This window comes from Suricata suricatta, chromosome 4, assembly GCF_006229205.1.
Source record: "Suricata suricatta isolate VVHF042 chromosome 4, meerkat_22Aug2017_6uvM2_HiC, whole genome shotgun sequence".
Lineage (NCBI taxonomy): Eukaryota > Metazoa > Chordata > Mammalia > Carnivora > Herpestidae > Suricata > Suricata suricatta.
Window position 1 is genome coordinate 12,132,628 of NC_043703.1, and position 19,711 is coordinate 12,152,338.

The 19,711-nt window shown below is 46.9% G+C and overlaps 1 protein-coding gene and 1 long non-coding RNA gene across 3 annotated transcripts in view; one reads left to right on the top strand and one right to left on the bottom strand.

Moving 5' to 3' along the window:
* FARP1 (FERM, ARH/RhoGEF and pleckstrin domain protein 1) overlaps nt 1–19,711 on the bottom strand; it is a 230,288-nt gene that overhangs the window by 37,910 nt on the left and 172,667 nt on the right. The window contains exons 12-16 of one of the 2 annotated variants that reach the window (XM_029936510.1): nt 18,867–18,942; nt 17,562–17,802; nt 4,338–4,495; nt 3,061–3,150; nt 1,867–2,000 (exon numbers count right to left, since the gene is read on the bottom strand). In XM_029936510.1, the coding sequence (XP_029792370.1) occupies nt 1,867–2,000; nt 3,061–3,150; nt 4,338–4,495; nt 17,562–17,802; nt 18,867–18,942 (699 nt within the window). Of the gene's footprint in view, nt 1–1,866; nt 2,001–3,060; nt 3,151–4,337; nt 4,526–17,561; nt 17,803–18,866; nt 18,943–19,711 lie in introns of both variants that reach the window. The other variant, XM_029936509.1, reaches the window with a different exon arrangement.
* LOC115289362 lies at nt 3,675–8,858 on the top strand. The gene is made up of 3 exons (XR_003907581.1): nt 3,675–3,908; nt 4,329–4,502; nt 8,706–8,858. It is a non-coding gene; the product is annotated as an uncharacterized LOC115289362 (long non-coding RNA).

Genomic DNA, 19,711 nt, shown 5'->3' on the forward strand with positions numbered 1-19,711 from the left:
TCAATCCGGGCTCTGCTCTCCTCCCTGGGGTGTCTTGGTGACACTCCCACCTCCTTCTCCTGCAGGGAGAGAACTGCACGTGGACGAGCCTAAAGCGCACGCACAGAGTCGGACACCAGAGCACGCTCAGGTCACCATGCAGGAGAGCAGCCCCGTGAACCTGTCCAACGGACACTTGAGGCCCACAGTCTGGGGTCAGCTGGGCCGAGTCCCCCTTACCCCAGTCATTAAATGCCCCGAGACCACTTTAAAGCCAATTCTTGCCTACAGTGAGGATACAGTGTACAACGGCTTCCACCCCCGCCCAAAACACAGAAAGCCTTTGCTATTTTCTCGTGGAATTTTTCAAATGCATGTTTAGAAGACAGCCAACTCCCTAAGAGTCTACGTATACGGTCTTTAAAAAAAAAAAAAACCTAAGAATTTTCTGGAAAGGTTATACTTTACGAAGGGCACACTGGATTTTGCAATCTACAGCACATGAGGTGTTTCCTGATTTCTTGCACTACCCTCTACCTTCTCCCAGATTAATGTTTTACTCAGTATTAAATGGACTTAATAGTATTTTGAACCTATCTATTCATGGACGGTTAGATCAATCTTTCAAATCTAATGTGGTTATCTCTGTGACACATCATTTCACATTATAAATGTATCCTTCAGATACATTCCTAGATGCAGGGTTCGAGGACAAGTGTGTGCAGGGTACACAGGGCTCCACATTTTTCCAGGCATTTCCTCTACACGGTGCAACAGAATACTGAAAACTGCATAAGAAGTACAGATACCTAACAAACAACAATAAAGCAAGTGACAGAACTACTGTCAACTCCTCAGTATGCCTCTATTCTTTAAAACCCTCATAGGGGCGCCTGGGTGGCTCAGTCGGTTGAGCGTCTGGCTTCAGCTCAGGTCATGATCTCACGGTTCGTGGGTTCGAGGCCCGCATCAGGCTCTGTGCTGACCACTAGCTCAGAGCCTGGAGCCTGTCTTCGGATTCCGTGTCTCCCTCTCTCTCTGACCCTCCGCTGCTTGCACTGTCTATCTCTGTCTCTCAAAAATAAATAATAAAAAAAGCATTAAAAATTTTTAAACTCTCATTGGCTTTTCAGAAATTCCTACTCTATTTTGTGATATTCACTCAGTTATAAAAAAACATGCATTTTGAAGAACTGTCAACCAAACGGGGGAAATCCAGGTTGAGATCTAAATACACATCACATTTAACAGAGAAATCTTTAAGTTTGTTTATTTTTGAGAGAGACAGAGTGATCGAGCACACAAGTGGGGGAGGGGCAGAGAGAAACACAAAATCCGAAGCAGCCTCCAGGCTCTGAGCTGTCTGCACAGAGCGTGCTGGGTGTGTGTGGGGGCGGGGTTGAATTCACCCAGACAGGGGTCATGAGACCATGACCCGAGGCAAAGTCTGCCACTTAACGGAGCCACTCAGGTGCTCATTAACTGGGAAATCAGCTTAAGGACGGCTTATCTCAAGCCAGTTTCTTGCCTTTATCTTTGGTTGCGATATCACAAAAATAACATTAGGGAGAGAGAAAGAAAGAGGAGGGTGTGGGGACAAAAATGTAGTATTTTTTAAGTTTATCTGTTTGAAAAAATAATTTTTACTGCTTATTTATTTTTGAGAAAGAAAGAGTGAGACAGAGCACGAGCCAGGGGAGGTGCAGAGAGAGACAGACACAGAATCAGAAGCAGGCTCCCTGCTCCAAGCTACCAGCCCAGAGCCCGACGTGGGGCTTGATCCCACAAACTGTGAGATCATGACCTGAGCCGAAGCCAAGAGTCGGACCCTTAATGGACTGAGCCCCCTCCCCCTATACAACCGTCACACGTCACTGTCGTACTCACCACAGGGCTAGTCGTTGTTCAGTCTCCTTAAGAAAACTCGTATGAAACTTGTGCAAAGGTTCAAAATTCGGGAATATGAGGCTTTTCAAGGCTTCGGGCATGGCGTCCTCTTTGCTGACTGTGCTCTGAAACCACTGGAAGAGAAGGCAGGCACTCTGAGAGGCGGAAAGATGCAGGCCCGTGACCCTTGGGAAGCCATGCCGCCGGCCCAGCCCCAGCGTGCGGAGCACAGGCCTTCGCGGCTCCGCCCAGTGCTAGGGAGCCGCGGGGGCTTCTGGGCCTTCCCGCTTTTCCGGTCTTCAATCACACGGGGTGCGAGGCACCCATCCGCTTATTGCTGCTTCCTGCAGTTTGTTACCCATCGGCTGTCGAGGCCAGGCGAAATCTCTGAGATGGGCAGCTCCTCTGAATCCAAACTTCCACTTTGGCCAACTCCCTGTGTAACCACTGGTTTAGACCCCTGCACCAGCTCGGCTTCAGTCCTTCCGGAACATCCGTCACTGTTCCTTTGTGAAAATGCTGAGCGCCAACGAGGCGGCGCCAGAGAGGGAAAGCCGTGGCCTGCACGTGAGGTGGGGCTGTCCTACAACGGCTACTCGGCACCTGCTGGTGGGGGGGTGGGGGGAGGCACCACTCACGCCCCAGAGGCGCACAAAGCCAGTGATTCCTACCGCCCTCCAACATCTAGTTCTTTCCCAGAATCCAGGCGCCATAAAGACATCTGCAATGCTTTGAATGTGTTTCCAAGCCTGAACAGGATGGACTAAAATAATAAGAGGGAGTTTTCTGTCAGATTGGCTGACACGGCTCGATTTATTATCAAAGATAAAAAACGAGGCTTCTATTCACATCTGGGGTCCTCCCCAAGCAAAAGTAGCTACCTTGGGATGGCGGACAAAACACGAACTGCTCTGCACTGGTGTGCGTGCACAGAAAAATGCTTAATTTCCATCTTCTCCACTTCAGAAGCCTCCTTCCTTTGCACATAAAAATCACAATTATACAGCTTTTGATAGAGCATGTTCCAAATCAAATATCCTCTTACCGTCTAATTTCTATAACCCAGAGAACCAAATCCTTTTAATTAGAGTCAGAGAACCCAGCACTGAATTAGATCCAGCTTCTCTCTGGAAGCTGCCTGTGAGTGGAGGTAAGTCATGGAATCGGAGGTTCTCGGGGCAAGGCTACACGTACCGAAGTGATGACCTCCAGATCCTTCAGGTACGTTCTCTCGGTGGTGGAGACCTCCTTAGCGATGAAGTAGGCCTTGTCAGTCGGGAATCTCTGGGAAACCCATGGAAGAAACAAGACGAGACAATCATCTTTGAGCGGAAGTCTAAGAAGGTCCTGATTAAAGCGATACCTGGCTAATTCACGACCTTTTCGCTAACTGGGTTAAAGGCTCCATAAACTCTTACTTGTCCTCCTTTTTGTGTGAGGAACTAGCAGAAGAAAATGGATTTCCACGAGAAAAGAGCCTAGGAAGGTTTCCTTCCACATAAATATTACCCTCAGTGAAAGGCCTCCAACGAGCACGTTAGCCACCGCGGAGAACTACCCATTCAAACTTGGGCATCCGCAAATCAAATCGACCAGTAAAATACCAGAACAATGCAGTCTTTCAGGAACTAAAAGCAGCAGAAACCATAGCGGCCTTCGTCCTGAGTGCTGGGAGCTGGTGGTGTTGGTGTTCAGGAAACAGGCTACAGTGTTTGTGGGAATATGTAGGGAGGGCTGATCTCAGGGGACAAAGTGAAAGCAGCTGGTGACACCATTGTGACTTAATTCCCCAGAGTCCATCACTTAGGTGAGCAGGCCCCTCTCAACAGTGGGCCAGCTGTGGGTTTTGCTTTCTCTTTTAACAGTAAATAAGAAGAAATCCCTTGTCGCTCGCGATCTAGTTTGCTTCCACGAGAGTCCACCCAACCCCACCTTTGGGGGCACACATGACAACACTGAGCGTGGAGACTCGAACGGACCCCTGTGCACCCATGTTTCCAGCAGCAGGATTTGGGTGACAACCCAACCGTCCATCAACAGAGGTACGTGAACACACTGCGGTCTGCTCCTATGATAGGGTGTATTCCACCTTAAAAAGGAAAGGGACACGTGCCACAACAATGGATGAATCTTGAGGACATTTTGCCAAGTGAAAGAAGCCAGACACAGAAGGACAGATATTGTGCGATTCCTCCTGCATGAGGTGCGCAAGCTGTCGAATCCATAGAGGCAAAAGGTAGAAGAGAGGTTGCCAAGGGCTGGGGAAGAGGGATGGAGATTTAGTGTTTAAAGGGGGTGGTTTCAGTCTGGAACGATGGCAAAGTTCTGGAAATGGACAGTGATGATGGTTATACAACATCGTGAACGTACGTAATGTCACAGAGCAGTATGGTTAAAACGGCACATGTTATGTTCACTATGACAATAAAAAGTAAAAAGTAACAACATGCGTGTGCACGCAGGTCCCCCACCTTTCTCCGGCCTTCCTCCTCGTCGTCGGTGCGTGGGCACGCCTGGTCGTTCAGCAGCGGGCTGACCAAGGGAGAGGCCTGCTTGGTGTCGGGGCTCAGGCTGGGAGACAAGATCACATTGGCGGGCACAGCTCCTCCCTGCGAGTTGATGGACAGCTCTGAAAGGTGAGGGCTACCAGTCAGGGAGCCTATTTGGGGATGAGAAGTATTAAAGAAAAAAAACAGTAATTCCTTCTGGGACCTGATTTCGCCTTACAATTTCCCCCCGTATCAAATCTTTAGAACCTAACGCGCTTCTAGATGTTCTGTAAGTTGCAGCTGCCTTCACACTGAAGGTACCGCAGTATGAGTGGTCTAGCGGAGCCAGAGTCACGCAGTTAACGGTGAGACAGAGAGCTCGGCTTAGGGAGTAGTCACAGTAGTTGAGAAGCAGAGGGCGCCCCCCACAAATACGATCTTCATCTCCTAACTACTGCCGTAGCTTCTAAGCCTGCTCGAGAATAGACAGTGTCTATACCACCAGGAGACGTGAGAAAGGACTAGAGAACAGAACTATACTAAAAGGAAACTAAATGGCCGATGCACCCAGGGCAGACTACACCTTGGAACAACCACGGCTAAGTAAAGGAGACAAGCAGCTAACTCCCCCTTCTACAGAGAACAGAAGCAAGCTGATTATACCTGGCGACGGCCTTCCATGTCTCTCTCACTGTTTGGGACAGAAACACTAGCATCACATTTACATGCAAAGGTGATCGTTTACAAATGCAAAGCTGGAAGTCAGTACGGTATCACAGTTCTCCTTTAAGAGTCAAAAAGTTACAGGTAATTAACGACTCCTCTGAAAAGGACACATTTAATCATACGAAAATGTAGAATTACCCGTTATAAGTCAGCCAAAGGGCATGATGTGTGCATGCCAACAGAATTTTGCAAGGATCCACACCTCAACCTGTTGAAGCTAAATGGGAGGTGTCAAAATATACTTCTACCTAAGCGTTTGCACCTAACGTGTTCATAATTCGAACACAGGTTTGCCAGGACTAGCACTCGGGCAAACAAAGTTTAAGTAGCCTGCGGTCTTGTCTGTTACCAGTATGAGGAAAGACCATGGAAATGCTTTCTTATTTTCCAATACGTCGTTTCAGCTCATGGCTATTCTGCAAACTTGATAAGGATCTTGGAGAGAAAGGTAACGTGTGATTTTCTGAGGCATACCCCATTTTCTTGACATCTATCCTCTCCCTCTGAGCTTATTCATATCCACTGTGAAACTACAAGACGGGATGGCCTCAAACGGAGGGCAGTGAACTTGATCACAGTATGAATGAATCAACCATGAAAGACCACCAGCCCCCACCCCGTCCCCGCTGGACCAGCCAGCTGAGTCACTAACACAGGCGTGAAAAGCCACCACACCTGGAAAAAACAGCAAAAAGCAGACATCCTGCTACTGAGTACTGGTCAGGACAATGATCCTTGAAGAACAAGATTAGAAAACGTGAGGAAGGGACAGATGCAAGAAGTTTGCGTTTTAAAAATCCCTCCACTGAAATCCTTGCATTTTCATACACGGCATTGAAACGAAGTCTTGGTGTTAGAGAAAAACCCATTCACCCCACACACCACCAGACCCAGTGGAACCCGGAGAAAAAGGCCAGAAATTGCTTCACAAATGTCAATTTTATTGACACCAGTGCACAACTGAATACAATAAGAATTGGAACTTGTCAAATAGAAATAGTGACAACAATTAGAACTGCAAATGTTTCAAGGTACTGCACTAGTCTCTTCTAAAAAAAAAATCACAAAAAGGCAAATGTCATCACTACAAATAGGAAATTAGAAAAGAGAAATTCTGGCAGTCTGTCTAGAGATCAGAACATTTCATGCATTTGTGAGTCACTGTATCAGAACCACTTTTCATTTGTCCATCATAATCTGGCAAAATTTGGGGCTTACCTTCAGCTCTCACTGTGCGTGAGGTCAGGTGAGGCGGTTATTAAGTGAGCACATGCAGGGCCTCGACTGTGCAGTGACGTGGGACAGAAAAAGCACTCACTTCATCAGTGAGCGCTGGAGTCAAGGAGTCAAGAATGAAGCAGCAGTCAGAAGGCCGGCTTGCAGGAGGCGTGGTGAGTGGGGAAAGAGTACCAGTCAGGCCCCGGACAGCATCCAGGAGCAGATGAAAAACCAACTACCCCACTGCAGGGGAGAAAGCGTGGGCGAACACCCTCAGGTACGACCACTTCCACCCTCCAAAGGTCAAAAGCTACTGTGCTGGTGAATCCCCTGGGGACGCGTCTATAGAACACACACCAGGGCTCCAGGAAAGGTCTGTCCTGCAAGAAGGCAGGGCATGTTTTCAGAGGAAATAGCCATCTAGAAGAACGCACACTGAAACACATCACAGAAAGGACTGAGAAAATGGGGCACTGGCAGTGAACTTCATGACAACCCATGTTCTTCCCAGCTAGAGGAAGGGCAGCCCTGGGTCGTCTACAGGTTGCTGGGTGACAACCTGCTGGATTCACTCATATCGCTCAAAGATGTGTGTGACCAGCAACGTTACATGTCCCACACACAGACTCAGGGAATGACCAAGGCAAGGTCGCCGGTTTCTGTTTCCAGAGTGGCTACTTCTGCTGGCTTTGTGTCTACTCTTAGGACCTAAGAAAGGAAGGCTGATCGGTGTATTTCATAGTAGGACCGATAAATCCATAAATACCAAGCAGCCTGGTCTAGAAATCTGTCAGCAATTCTATGGAAGGGAAAGGTCCAAACTCTGAAGTTCAAGTTTGCTCATTTGAGCAGCGTTCACGGAGAACAGCCCCCTTTCTCTCCTTGCAAGGGAAACACCTCGAGACTTTGAAAATTTATAGGAGACATGGTCCAAACAAAAGTAGGTAGCTCATTTACCATTCGGTAACCAATGAAATATGCTGATAAGGGTAATCAGTAGAATTTGGCAGCTTGATGAGAAATTAAAATTCTCTTTTTGACTCTGAGCCAGAGCGTTGGGACAACTGTCTGTATAAAGTGCTGTCCTCGTGAGTCCCGCCCTCTGGCAAGCGTTGAGGAGCTGGGTCTTAAAGCCAGTGTCTAAGGTTACAGTGATCAGAACTACATGTAACCAATTTTCAGTGAAGTAGTCCATTTTGCAAAGACAAACAAACATGCTTGCTCTCTATGGTTAAAATGAGCCCCAGCGAGCCTGTCCAAACCGTGCAGCTGGTTACCGGCTTTAAAGGCACAGCCCCAAGACAGGCAGCAGAAGTGTGACCCACCTTCCTGGCTACGCAGCGAACTCAATGCCTGGGTGGTTTTGTTTTTTTTGTTTTGTTTTGTTTTGTTTTAAATCTGTGACAGATTGACACTGAGTAATTTCTTTCTGCAGCAGGCTCTAGGTAAATAGTTTTGGGGGATCTTTTGAGAAAGCCCCTGGATATTAAGGCAATAATGTGGAAAGACGTTTAAAGAGATTAGAAAAAGATCAGTTACACTCCAAAAGTCTGGGAGCTTTGGATTTTTTAAACATTATTTTTCCTATTTCCAGAAATTGCCCTGCATTTTTAAAGGTCTGCAGTTATATTTCTACTTAGTAAGTCTCAAATCCTTCACCTCTTCCAAAGGATTTCCTGCCCCTGCCGTGTCCCACCCCCCAGCCCCACCCACTGCCATTAATCTGTATCAAGAGGGCTGAATTTATTGTCACTCCCGTGGGTTGGAAATGCCATCATGAATACTGCTCTCGAGGGAGGCATTTCTGGTAATTGCTTTTAAAAATCCTTTTAAGGATACACATTCTCATGGCACAAACAATTACGGAACTTCAAATTAGCATGGCTGTATTTATGGATTCAATTTATCACCCAGCTGAAAAATTTGCTTACCTTCTCTCTTTAATGTAAAATACATTCATAATTCTTCACTCCTCTACGCCATCGCCCAGAGTGTGGCGTCTCCTGACCAGCCCCTTGTCACAGGCACAAAAATAGCGGAACATGGTCTATGGCCAACAAGGCAAACTCGATGCCTGGACCCCTCCCTGCTCTCTGGGGCCCATGCCGCTGCCCCTCCTCTGATTGTACTCAGAGCTTATGGGCGAACCCACAGAAGTCTGGGAAAACAGAACTTTCTACTCTGTTTTTCAAGTTAACATAAAATGGCATTTCGAATATGTGGTTGTACCTGTCCTGTTGTTTAAATTGGTCAATCCATTGGTAATCTCCTTTTTTACAGACGTTATTTGTCCTATGAGGTGTTTAGAAAAACTGACAGTCATTTTAAAAATAGTAATCTATAGCAGGATTATTAAATACTTAAATATTTGAGAATACTGATTGCTTTCTCAATTCCTCTTTTCAGAATTTTAAGGAGTACAACTTCAAAAGTATCTATGCTGAGTCCTCCACTTTACCCCCGAAGAGTTACCTGGCGAGCTCCTACGAGGCCACTCACCTATCATGATTTGTCTGTATTTGGTTCTAAAATATAGATTTTATCTCTGCATACCCAGAATATGTTCCAAAGGCACATATAGAAAATACATTATAGATGTAGGTTTTCATGGATCTTTAAAAAGGGTTTTTTTAATTCCACCGTCTCTAAGAAAAGAATACAATGAACTCTCTCTGGAGGTTGTCTGCATTTGAAAGCCAGTTATCAAAAAAGGTCAGTAATGAGTTGGAAAACGGATTGTCTCCTGCATGGACAGGATTCGCTCTATGATAACTCAGGGTGAAAGCACCTGACGAGGCTTTATTAAAATGACAAGGTCCCACAAGAAAAGCTAGTTTGTAGGATTACCGACCACAGCGGTGCCGTCCCTTTCTTGATCACGGAGGCTGTTGAGGGCAAGGTGTGTATATGCTGCTTATTCTCAGACCAAGGTCCTTTAAACAAGGGTGTAGAAGTGGCTAAGCACCCACCTCAACATTCATCATCCAGCAACTCAGAAAAGCCACAGCAATGCAACTTGCAGAGAAATAAAGATAGAAATGCTACCAATGGCGGAATGACAGAGGATGTTCTAGCGTGCTCTTCCTTATGGGAAGAAGAGAAAGGAGAGTTTCCCTTTGTTCAAACATGGTGGCGGAGGCAGAGTCTGGGTTGGGGAGCATGGTGCTTCGTACCAATGAAAAATACCATCTCGTACTCAGGACAAAGCTTCAGCCATCAGTGGGAAAGAACAGTTACAATTGACAGTTTTTACAGCAAGATACCTGTTAGGACAAGTAAAAGCCTCTTCAGTTTAGATTAACAAGAGATATTAATACCGTGCATACACCGTTACAGAAGTTTGGCCTTCCATGCTGAGAGACCCCCGCCCCAAGCTCATTGTTATTGGAGAAGCCAGCACCCTTCCCAGTGGTATAAATTCATGCATTATTGAGATGCTGTGCTCTTAGGCCGCGGAGAGAAGATGAAACCAGGCAGAATCTGTGAGAGCCTACATTTTGGGGACACCTCAAAATGAAAAACAGCTTACTGGCAAGGAGTAGCCAACTGGGACTGGGCGGGGTCTTCTCTACATGCCCACTGACCCCCACACCCCCCAAACAAGTGCACATGTAAATTCTCTTATAGATGCCAACGATGGGAAGCATTCTAGTCCCACATTAGTTGACGTTCCCAATCAAAACGTGAAGCCAGTCCTGTGGTCGGGTGTCTGAGCTCCCCTATGTAAGCTACTGCCACAGATGCTCTCTGTTTCCATGACACCTCTCCCCCAACCACAGTGATCCTGATGGCTTCCAAAACCTCCCTACCCCCAGGCGCCGACAGTGCAAAGTGCAGGCTGGTTAGAAGGTGCTATGAGAGAGGTCAAGTCTTCCATTCACCTTCTGGTTCCCCCCCCATCCCTCCAGTGAACTAGGGTAGCACCCAGCATGGCTCTGTGTTAAAGCTTGCTGTCTAGTGAACAGGATCACTGTATTCTGGAGGAGATGGGTATTCCAGGTACAAACTGGTATTCAGCAGTGTAAAAAAAAAAAAAAAAAGACATCGGACAGTGCTCCAACAATGCAGGGGACAGAAGGCACACCATGCTCTGAGGATAAAGACAGAACATTGGGGGGAAAGCTTTCTCTCCTAGATAGGTACATGCTGACGAAACAGTGCATACAATGGAACAACAGAAAAATGTTTTCTCAAATTTATTAAACAAATGACAAAAATGAGAATGAAATCCCCAGCCTTTTCTGTTTTAAAATTTGGTGTATTAGAAATTTTTAAGGAAGTGTTTTATCTATAGTATTAAATATACACATAGTGAGAACAGAAGGGAACTGGATTAAGAGTCTAGGCCAAGCTGGTGAGATCTGGTTAGTTAGGTTTTCACGGCAACTTTCCAGGCAGAAAGTGGGCAAGTGTGAGGGACTCGATTTAAGTGCGGGGGGGGGGGGGGGGGGAGAGCAGCAGGTGCACGGTCTTCACTGGGGAAGACCTGTCTTCGGTCTGTCTACACAACGCTGCAGGCAGAGTGGCAAATGCTTGCTTTCCTTACAAAGGAACTTCGAGGCCCAGGAAAAAGGAGTTGTTAGCCTAGTTTCGTGCACCAAAAAGCTTGTCCATGAGTTAGCGACATGCCAGTCACACCACTGGACCTTGTCCTGTTTGGTATTTGAGAGCCAGTTAACAATGCAAATTCACAATAAAGAAGAACTCTGCCTGCAGACTCCGCATACCACTTCCTACCTCTAACTCTTAATCAAAATTAGAATGAATCACTGTTTTGAGGCTTTTTACTAAACACGCACACTCGTGCACGACCACACACGCAGTCCTCACTCTGTCCTCAGTGCCCTTGGTTTGTGTTGCATTTTGCAGTGATGTGCAAATTACTCTTCAATATTCTGAGACTGCTGCGCCTGGCCCGGCAGCAAGTTAAGTACCTTCCAGCGCCAGTTCCATGGTGGCATTAATAGCACCAGCCTGGCAGTTAGCCTTTCACCCTGGCTCTCTGTTCCACATGTAGATCAGATGTCTCACGTCAACAGCTGAGTTTTAATCCTCTCTACTCTCAAAGATAAAGCTACCCAAGACATGTCAGAGTAACTGATCTACAGCCCGCACAAAGACAGAAATGAGCTGCCTTCTCCCGGAAGTTGCTAGCAAACACCAGAGGCCAACGAGATGCTGAAGGCTGGAAGGCTGTTTCCGGCTCAGCTGTGGGGTCCGCAATTCACACTGAAAGGATCCTGAACAAATCAGTCTATTCCATTTTGGCTTGTGGTCAAAGGCTCTACCCCTGAGCTATACCCCCACCTTGTCTATTCCATTTTGAAGGCTTTCAGGAAATGATTTCATATGTCTTTCCCAGCTTCCACAGGGGGATATTTAATTGCTTTCCCCAGAAAAGCAGAAAAAAAATGCCTTGTGCCAGGAGTGTCAATTATGTTTTTTGGAATGATGTACTAATATTTTTGGGGGGGGGGCATAAAAACAAGACTCCACCCACCAGCTCCCAAATGTACATACGGTATGCCAATAAGCACATGCGACTCTTATTCATAAGGGAATTACTTGGAAGTCTCTGGGTGACTCAAGGGAGTAAATAAGTAGCCCTCTTCAAGGGATGGCTGTAAACAAATGGCAAACAGACCACTTTTAATCTTGGGTACCTACAATACAAGGCCAAATCAAAGTGCGTTTTGCCTTTCATTACTATTATTAACAAAAAGAGAACTGCTACATTAAGGGGCATGCTTGCTTCGATCTAAAAGTCCTGGCTTCATTATAAAAACCGGCAGCCGGTGTCAGAGGTCTGCACAAGTATGTGCGACAGACCTCGTTTCCCGGTACTGAATTGCGCTCAGTTCAACAGAAACAGACGGAATTAAACTAACAAGGAAAAAGCAGCGCCAGTAAATTCCCTAATGTCGCGGAGTCAAGTGTGTCCGTCTGCTCTATAGTAGTTTCCGACCACTACTTCCAGACGCTCCTACGGATTTGGCTCATGGGGTTGACCATGTAGCTCCTCAGAGAGCCACCGGCAATGGGCGATCTTGAGATGTTCACTTCTTGCCGGTTCAAAAGAAACTTGCCCTACACTGCAGGGATTGTGGAGAAAGATTCTTTGGCAGTTTGAGCTGTAAAATTTGCAGCAATGAAGTAGACTCGTCCCATGAAACCAGAGGAAGGCCAGCTGGTCTTGGAGGAACTAAGCTCCTATCAGAGAAGGAAGGTATCCAGGCTACAAGAGAAAAGATCCAGAAAAGCGAGTCTTTCTTAGGAATGCAACTTTGAGATCTCTTTAAATTCTTGCTAATAAGAAGGGCCTAAGACTGATTAAAATAGAACAAACTCAAAATAAACCCATGATGAAGGGGGCCCCCAAATTTCTTAATTTAAGGCTGGGCACATTATTGACTAATGACAATTGTACCAAACCCATTCTGTGCCAAATATGGGATCACATTTTGAGTGAAAACAGTGGACGGAAAGCACGTGAACACTGATCATAGACACAAAAAGGGAGCTGTATGCACATTCACAAGTTTTAGCAAAACCTAAAAGGAGTTTAATCTTACTAATTTTCCTTGTTTTGGATACTGCTTCACAATGCAAGGAAAAGGATTCCAGCATTAATGTGCAAGTTGAGTTTCTGATTCAACTGAGGACAGAACGGATTTTGTATACTTAGTGCAAATTTCAAGAGGCTCAGGCTGTGTTTCAGTTTTGTGGGTCTGGCTTTTTTAGCATTGCTTGGTTTGAATCTTCAAAGAAGTTCTTGAGAATAAAATCAGAATGATTCGCATTGTAAGTGCAGCCACGTGGCACACTGTGGCGATAAATCTGTGAGAAATTCCCAAATATGAGTCACATATGTGGGGAAGAATCTGGCCCCCAGACTTCCTTTAATTAAATGTCTGTCTAATAAAATATCGACAATGGCATACAGATGCCGGTCGAAGGAGCTGTCCCAGTTCACTTTAAGTTCCGGAACTCATTAAATGCATTTCTTCATGCTAAAAGAATTTCTTGCATTTTATTTTGCCCTGAACCAGCAGCAACAAAAATCAACCACAAAGGGGGCTACAATTCGTATGCTTTGAAATACCATCCAATGAAAGATATTAACGCAAGGAGGCTGGGAGTGGGTCTGGGGTGGCCTGGAGATTTGTTCCTATATATGGTTTGTCTTCTGCCCAAGGCCTTCTGGTATCATTTCATGGAGCAGCTACTGCCTGCCTAAGTCCTGGAGGGACCTCCGGATTGATTTAGGAGACCTCTATACTGTTATCTTAGAGACACAGATGGACAGGTCTTGGAAACTCTTTGGAACTGGGGATGAATTCTTTCCACCCAACTCCACTGCTGGCCTCGCTGCGCTCTCAGTGCCCTTCTCTGCCACAGAGGGAGACTCTGGACGCCAGGTGAAGACACGGGGAACCAGAGTCTGACAACAGGCAGGTGGGTGGAAGGTGGGAGGCTGCAGGCTTTCCCTGACCTCTACACAGTGAGAGACCACATCACACCTCCGCCTCCACCAGGCTCAAAGAATGCTTATGCTTACTCCCCCACCAATACTTGGAATCTTTTAGTGCAGGGCAAACTCCCCCAGAGGCAATTAGTGAATATTCTCAGCACTGCAGGCTATGTGGCTTTTGAACAAACCACACCCCTTCCCCTTGAAGCACCATTAATCACATGGGGATTGCTGCTTTCATAAATACTGGCCAAGCAGCAGAAATGGAGAAAAACTTTATGAGCAACCCTAAAAGTGGAAAGTTTGTCAACACAGAACCAAGTACACGATCATCGGGCAGCTGGTTTTAAAATACTTCAGATTAAAAAAAAAAATCACTCCTTTAGCAAAAAGCAAAACAAAGTAATTACTGGCGCATGTTTTGCTCTGGAGGTTTACCTTGACGATTCACATTGTGTGCTGGGTAAGGTAATGCCCACTGCTCATTCATACTTCATCATCAGGCTGCTGAGCGATTAGAGGTAAAGAGAAAACTCATTTGAACAAATCACCTTCACCAATAAACCACAAGATTCCACATGTGACTCTGCCTCACTCACATCTGACTAAATATTTACAAAGCAGATCGACATCTTTTTCTAAGTCCAGAACAGAATATGCAAAAACATGGTCTAAGTGCAAAAAGCCCACGCTAGGAAAAGCAGTTCTTCCTGCGTTTTATGTATGGACTCTACGTACCTACATCTACATGATCCTTGGTCTCATATGATTTTAATTATTAATCTGTACAAGATTCTCCAAAATTAAAGTACTGAATCCAAACGCTTCTATTGCACCAAGATGTCACAGGGACTAAAGCAGAAGACTAGAGGTCAAAGTTCCAATTTTAGCTTTGTCATGCAGGAGCTGTGGGACCACGTGAAGTTTACGGACTTCGGCAGAATAAGATTGGTCACCCATAAAAATGAAGGCTTACCCTAGATGGTCTCAAAGGTCCCTTCTAATTTTAAAATTCTGTGACTCCGTTAAGTATATAAATCTAGACTACTTCAATGAACATCTTTCAAACTATCCAACACTCAGTTTGATTCATCAATCATGCACTGAATCAAACAAGCAGGAAAACCAAAAAAGAAAAAAAAGTTTGTATAGAAATGAATTAAGTTTTCAGAGTCTTTAATATTGACTTGTCAACATTCGTGTGGACCAATAATCATTGGTGAGCCACAGAACGCCAGTCAATACTTCTCTTTGTTACATATGGCTGCCAAATTCTACCTGCTTCCTAAGCATGTGTCAAAGCTCTTCCCTTATGACAACATCACACGACGGGTTTAGTAAGGCTGTCGTTATGGTGGCATGCCAGGGATGTGTCATGGTTAAAACTCTTTTCAATAACTCGGCAGTGACTTAGGATCTAAAAATTTGATTCTACAATTCATCTTCTTAAAAAAAAAAAAGTACCAAAGACTGGAAAGTACCAAAGAACAGGCACTAATTAATCAAAGTATTTCACGTATGATGCTTTCCTTACTCTGCAACCAAGCCAGAAATTGATTCCACTAGATTCTAGAAGGCAACTGTGTCAGGCTGAGGCTGGGACCCTGACTGCCCAGCAGAACCACCTGGGGAACAGAGGTGGCACCCCAGACCAATTAGTTAAAAATTTCTAAGGTCAGGGCCCCAGGCATCACTGATTTTTAAAATGTCCGGGGTGATTCCTACATGCAGTTGAGACCTTTTGATCTACGATGCAGGAATGCTGAGTGAAAGGCACGGACAGAGGTGGCCAAGATTTAAAAAGAAGTCAAACCTCTCACTACGTACGCTTTTTTCCTGCACATAGAAACATCTAGAAGTCATGGTTCCCAGGAGAAGACCCTGTTCACACAACTGTGAACATTAAGAATGTACACAATTAACCAACCAAAGGACAATTCTGGAGAAAGGTTCTTCTCTACGCTGCCCATGATTCAAAGGAGGGCTTTTCATTTGCCAGCCTGGGGACAACAGTGCCTTTTGTGAGGTCTTACTTTGCCCTGAATCACCACTCAATAGCATTTCTGTGTTTCAATTAGAAGTTCTGACAGCCAGGGTTACAGCTTCTTAAAACATAGCTAACAATTTGACCCAGGGATGCAAACCCAAACCACACCAGCGATCCCTTGTAAATTACAGTTCCACTTGACATCTTTTACATCATTTCATGTAAAATCTGGAAAGAAGAAATAACTCCAAATTCTTCCTATTAAAATATCCATTATTCTTGACTAAGATTTCACCGACACTTAATCTCTGCCAGCAATCAACTTACATTATCTTGAATTTTGTCAATCCCTCATTTTCTGAGGCTCAGAAAAGCAGCACCTCCTTTTAAAGAAGGGGGAGAAAGTAAAACCAACACCTTTCCTGGGATCTCAATGATACTTCAGTCCAAACATTCAATCCATAGGAGCTTGTCTGCATACAAACTCAACACACACAGGAACCTTCTGCATAAATACGACACACTATACACACGATCAGATCCATAATCAAGTATTTCTTCCCTAGCCTTTAATCAGAAAGACAAACAAGCTCCTGATTACTGGTCCTTCTTACTGTTTCTCTTGTCCACCGTTTTTGGAAAAGCAAGTCACTGTGTGAAGTTTCATTTTTTTCTTAAAGATGTGAGAGGCAGGCATACCCTATCCAAACATGCCTGTCCCAAACTTCCTCTAGCAAGTGTTGATTAAAGATTAATGAGCCACTAGCACAGATAATCTCCACTGAAAACCTGGACTCAAGACTCCACATTCCCAGCACTTGAAGCCCTGCCCTCTACTCATCCTCCTCTTCCTCCTCCTCCTCACTCACATGAAGGCCACCTAGGGGCTTCTTACTTCTCAGCATGGAAGGGGAGCTTAGCACTGCTGGGTTGCCAAATGTGAGCGGCTGGCCGAAATGGGCCACCATTTCGGAGTCTGAATCACTGGATTCAGTCCCGCTGCTGGTGGAGCCCTCGGTCACCTGCAGGGGCGCCCGCTGGTCTGCCAGGCCTCTGGCGCACACTGACTGCCCGACAGGGATCTTTGAGGTGGGACCCACCTGAGGCGCACCATTAGCCAGCATTCTACCTTCTGAAGCACCCAGGCTGGCCAGTCCTCCCTTCTCACGGCCATCCATTGCCTCTGGGGTTGATGCCACCTGGCTAAGGATGAGTGGATCGGTCTCTGACTTATTGTACCGACTGGGGAGATTCCGTAAGTATGGCCTCTGCAGGACGGGGGAAGAGTTTTCATAAGGTGGACCCTGGCGTGGGAGAGGATCTTCTCCCACACTCTCCTCTCTTGGGTCATGCCCATTTTCGGAAACATAACCTTGAGACCCAGTCCTGTCCCAACTCCTACTTGGACTCGACCGTCTGCTACTGGGAGACCGAGGGGTGGCCAGGGGACTGCGACCGCCCGAGCCCCTGAACAGCTCATCTATCAGGGAGCTATGTCTCGGGAGCCTGGGGCTCCCACTCACATCAAAGGTTAGGTCGGCTGAGTCATCATCGACGGACACTCTGGAAGCAGGCCGGGAGGACTTCGCGGAGGGAGGGGAGGCCCGGCGCCTAGCCTCTATCCGCCTCTCGTCCCCGGACAGCAGATAAACCCCACTGGTCAAATCACCCTCATAATTGTCATTTGTTTGGGACTGGGACTGGGACGCTTGCTCCCTGAGCAGGTCGGATTCGCTATCTACGTCACTGCAGTCAATGAAAGGAATGGAAGTGCTGCTGCCTCTGGCAGCCCTGGATGCTGGACCTGTGCTCGGCTGCGGGGGCTGAGCTTTACTCTGCTGGGTCCTATCCTTAACGACCTCCTCCTCTTCGTCGGCCGGCGCCCGCGGGGCTCCGTCCGCCTTCCCGCCGCCCGCGGGGCTCTTGGGCGGCGCGGGGCTCTGGCGCTCTTCAGCCGAAGCGCTCTGCTCCGCTGCCTGCTGGCCGCTCGCGCCTCCGGCGGGCTCCGCGCCTTCTCCGGGCGGAAGGCTGGCACTCTGCTGCGCCTGCGCGGGGCGGAGCGAGAAAGGGGGAGGGTTACACCGCAGCTGGAGGGGCGGGGCTGCCAGAGTCTACTTTACCACCAGGGGGCCCGAGGGGCTGCCCTCCGCAGGGCTCCAGCGGAACACCGCCAGTGAGCAGCACTCCCGACGGCGTTTGGTCAGCATCCAGAAAGTTCTCTGACCATGCAGGGTCCCCAGCAGCCCAAGTGGGCCACGGCCTCTGCTCTCTAGGACCCACGGTCTCATACCGGGGCTCCAGTTTCCGCGGAGCCACAGAGTTCTTGCAACCCCCAGGGCTGGTTGGGCGGGGAGAGGAAGAACACACAACGTGGATCCCCGAAAGGCAAGTTGACACGGATTCCAGACAAATGACAAAAAGCGTCTTTGTTTATACTTCTAAGGGAGGAGTGGGCAGGTTAGGTGCTCTATTTTTAGGGGCACAAAGGAAATCTTCATGTTCTGCCCCAACAAAGTTCTTATTCTCTTGTAGAGAAAACCCTGAAAACACATGCGGAGGCCAATTCGAGAGAAAACGAGCTCTCATCACCCTCGGGGCAAGAGTGATAAATGTCTCTTGTTGCCAGTTGTGGTCATTGCCCTGTAACAGGAGCCCTGGGAACTCACCACCCAGTCCTGTGCCAATAAAGAGATCTGACAGTTGGCCCTAAAAACGGGAGGTACCCCCATCAGGTGCAAAGGAAGTCCCAATCTCTCCACACCCATTTTGCTGGCACTGAGCTCCTCTCTGGGGACTCCCATGGGTGGTTCTACTCCTAAGCTGGGTTAGGACCAACAGGGCAAACTTGTTCCAGCAAAAGCATGGGATGGAGGACAAGTCGGCTGAAAAAGGATACCCTCCAGAGCCTGCTGAGCCCAGACCACAGAGCCTGTGTTTGCTCAAAGCCAGGCGCACAACTAAACTTTATTCTACAAAAAGAAACCCCAACGGTGAAGGGCAGATAACTCAGAAGCATACTATAAAACACAGTACTCAGCAGAGAAAGTCTGGTAAAATAACAAAACAAAACAACAAAACACAGTCATAATAGTTGATCAGCATTACTGACCTGTCTTGGCACTTCTGAATTCGGCTCTGTAGGCTGTGTGGCAAGGCTTCTGATGGACTGGATCTTGCTATGTTTCCTGGGAGAAATCACATAAGATAGCCAAAGTTAGGTAAAGTGCCCTCTTCAGTGAAAAGTAACAGTCTTCTGCCCTTCCTCAAGATGCAGACACCTAACGGGGTGTGTACGGATGCTCCCTGAGTCATCCATTTCTCAGTACCTACAGGGTTCAGGGCTTACTTAAAACCTTGAAAACATTCTCAGCAATCCTCGGCTCCTGGTCAAGTGGCACAGCTGGTCAGGAACGCTAGGCACTGAGCGTTACCCTTCTAGTTATAGGAAAGGGAGGGAGGGAGAGGTGGCTGGGGCCCGAGTACGCTCTGAATCCCAAGTTCAGGTCTGACAATATGAAAGCAATTCATGTATTCTGGGAAATGGTTTTCTAGATCAGCTCCGTAAGAGAGGCAACGACTACTCATCAGCTAACTCTTTCCCAAGGGTTGAGTTCAGAGAAGGACTGCCCCGTGAATGAACGTACAGACGTACGTACAGAATGAACGTACAGAGCCAGGGACCTAGCTCTGATGCCACTAGCACTCTCCATTATCCGTTCCCGTCCCATGTCTGTCAGTGCCCTCCTCTTCCTCAGTGAACAGGCCCTAGAAACTTCTCAGGCACTCAAATGATGAAACTATAAACACCGAGGGATTAAATGCTAATAGCATCCAGCTTTACTTCAAAATACTCCAAATACACAAGGGTGGTCACAGCGGCAAGTTTGTTTCAGCCGAAGTGAAACAAAATACCAAGCAATGTGAATGTTTATCAACAATCAGATAAATAAAATG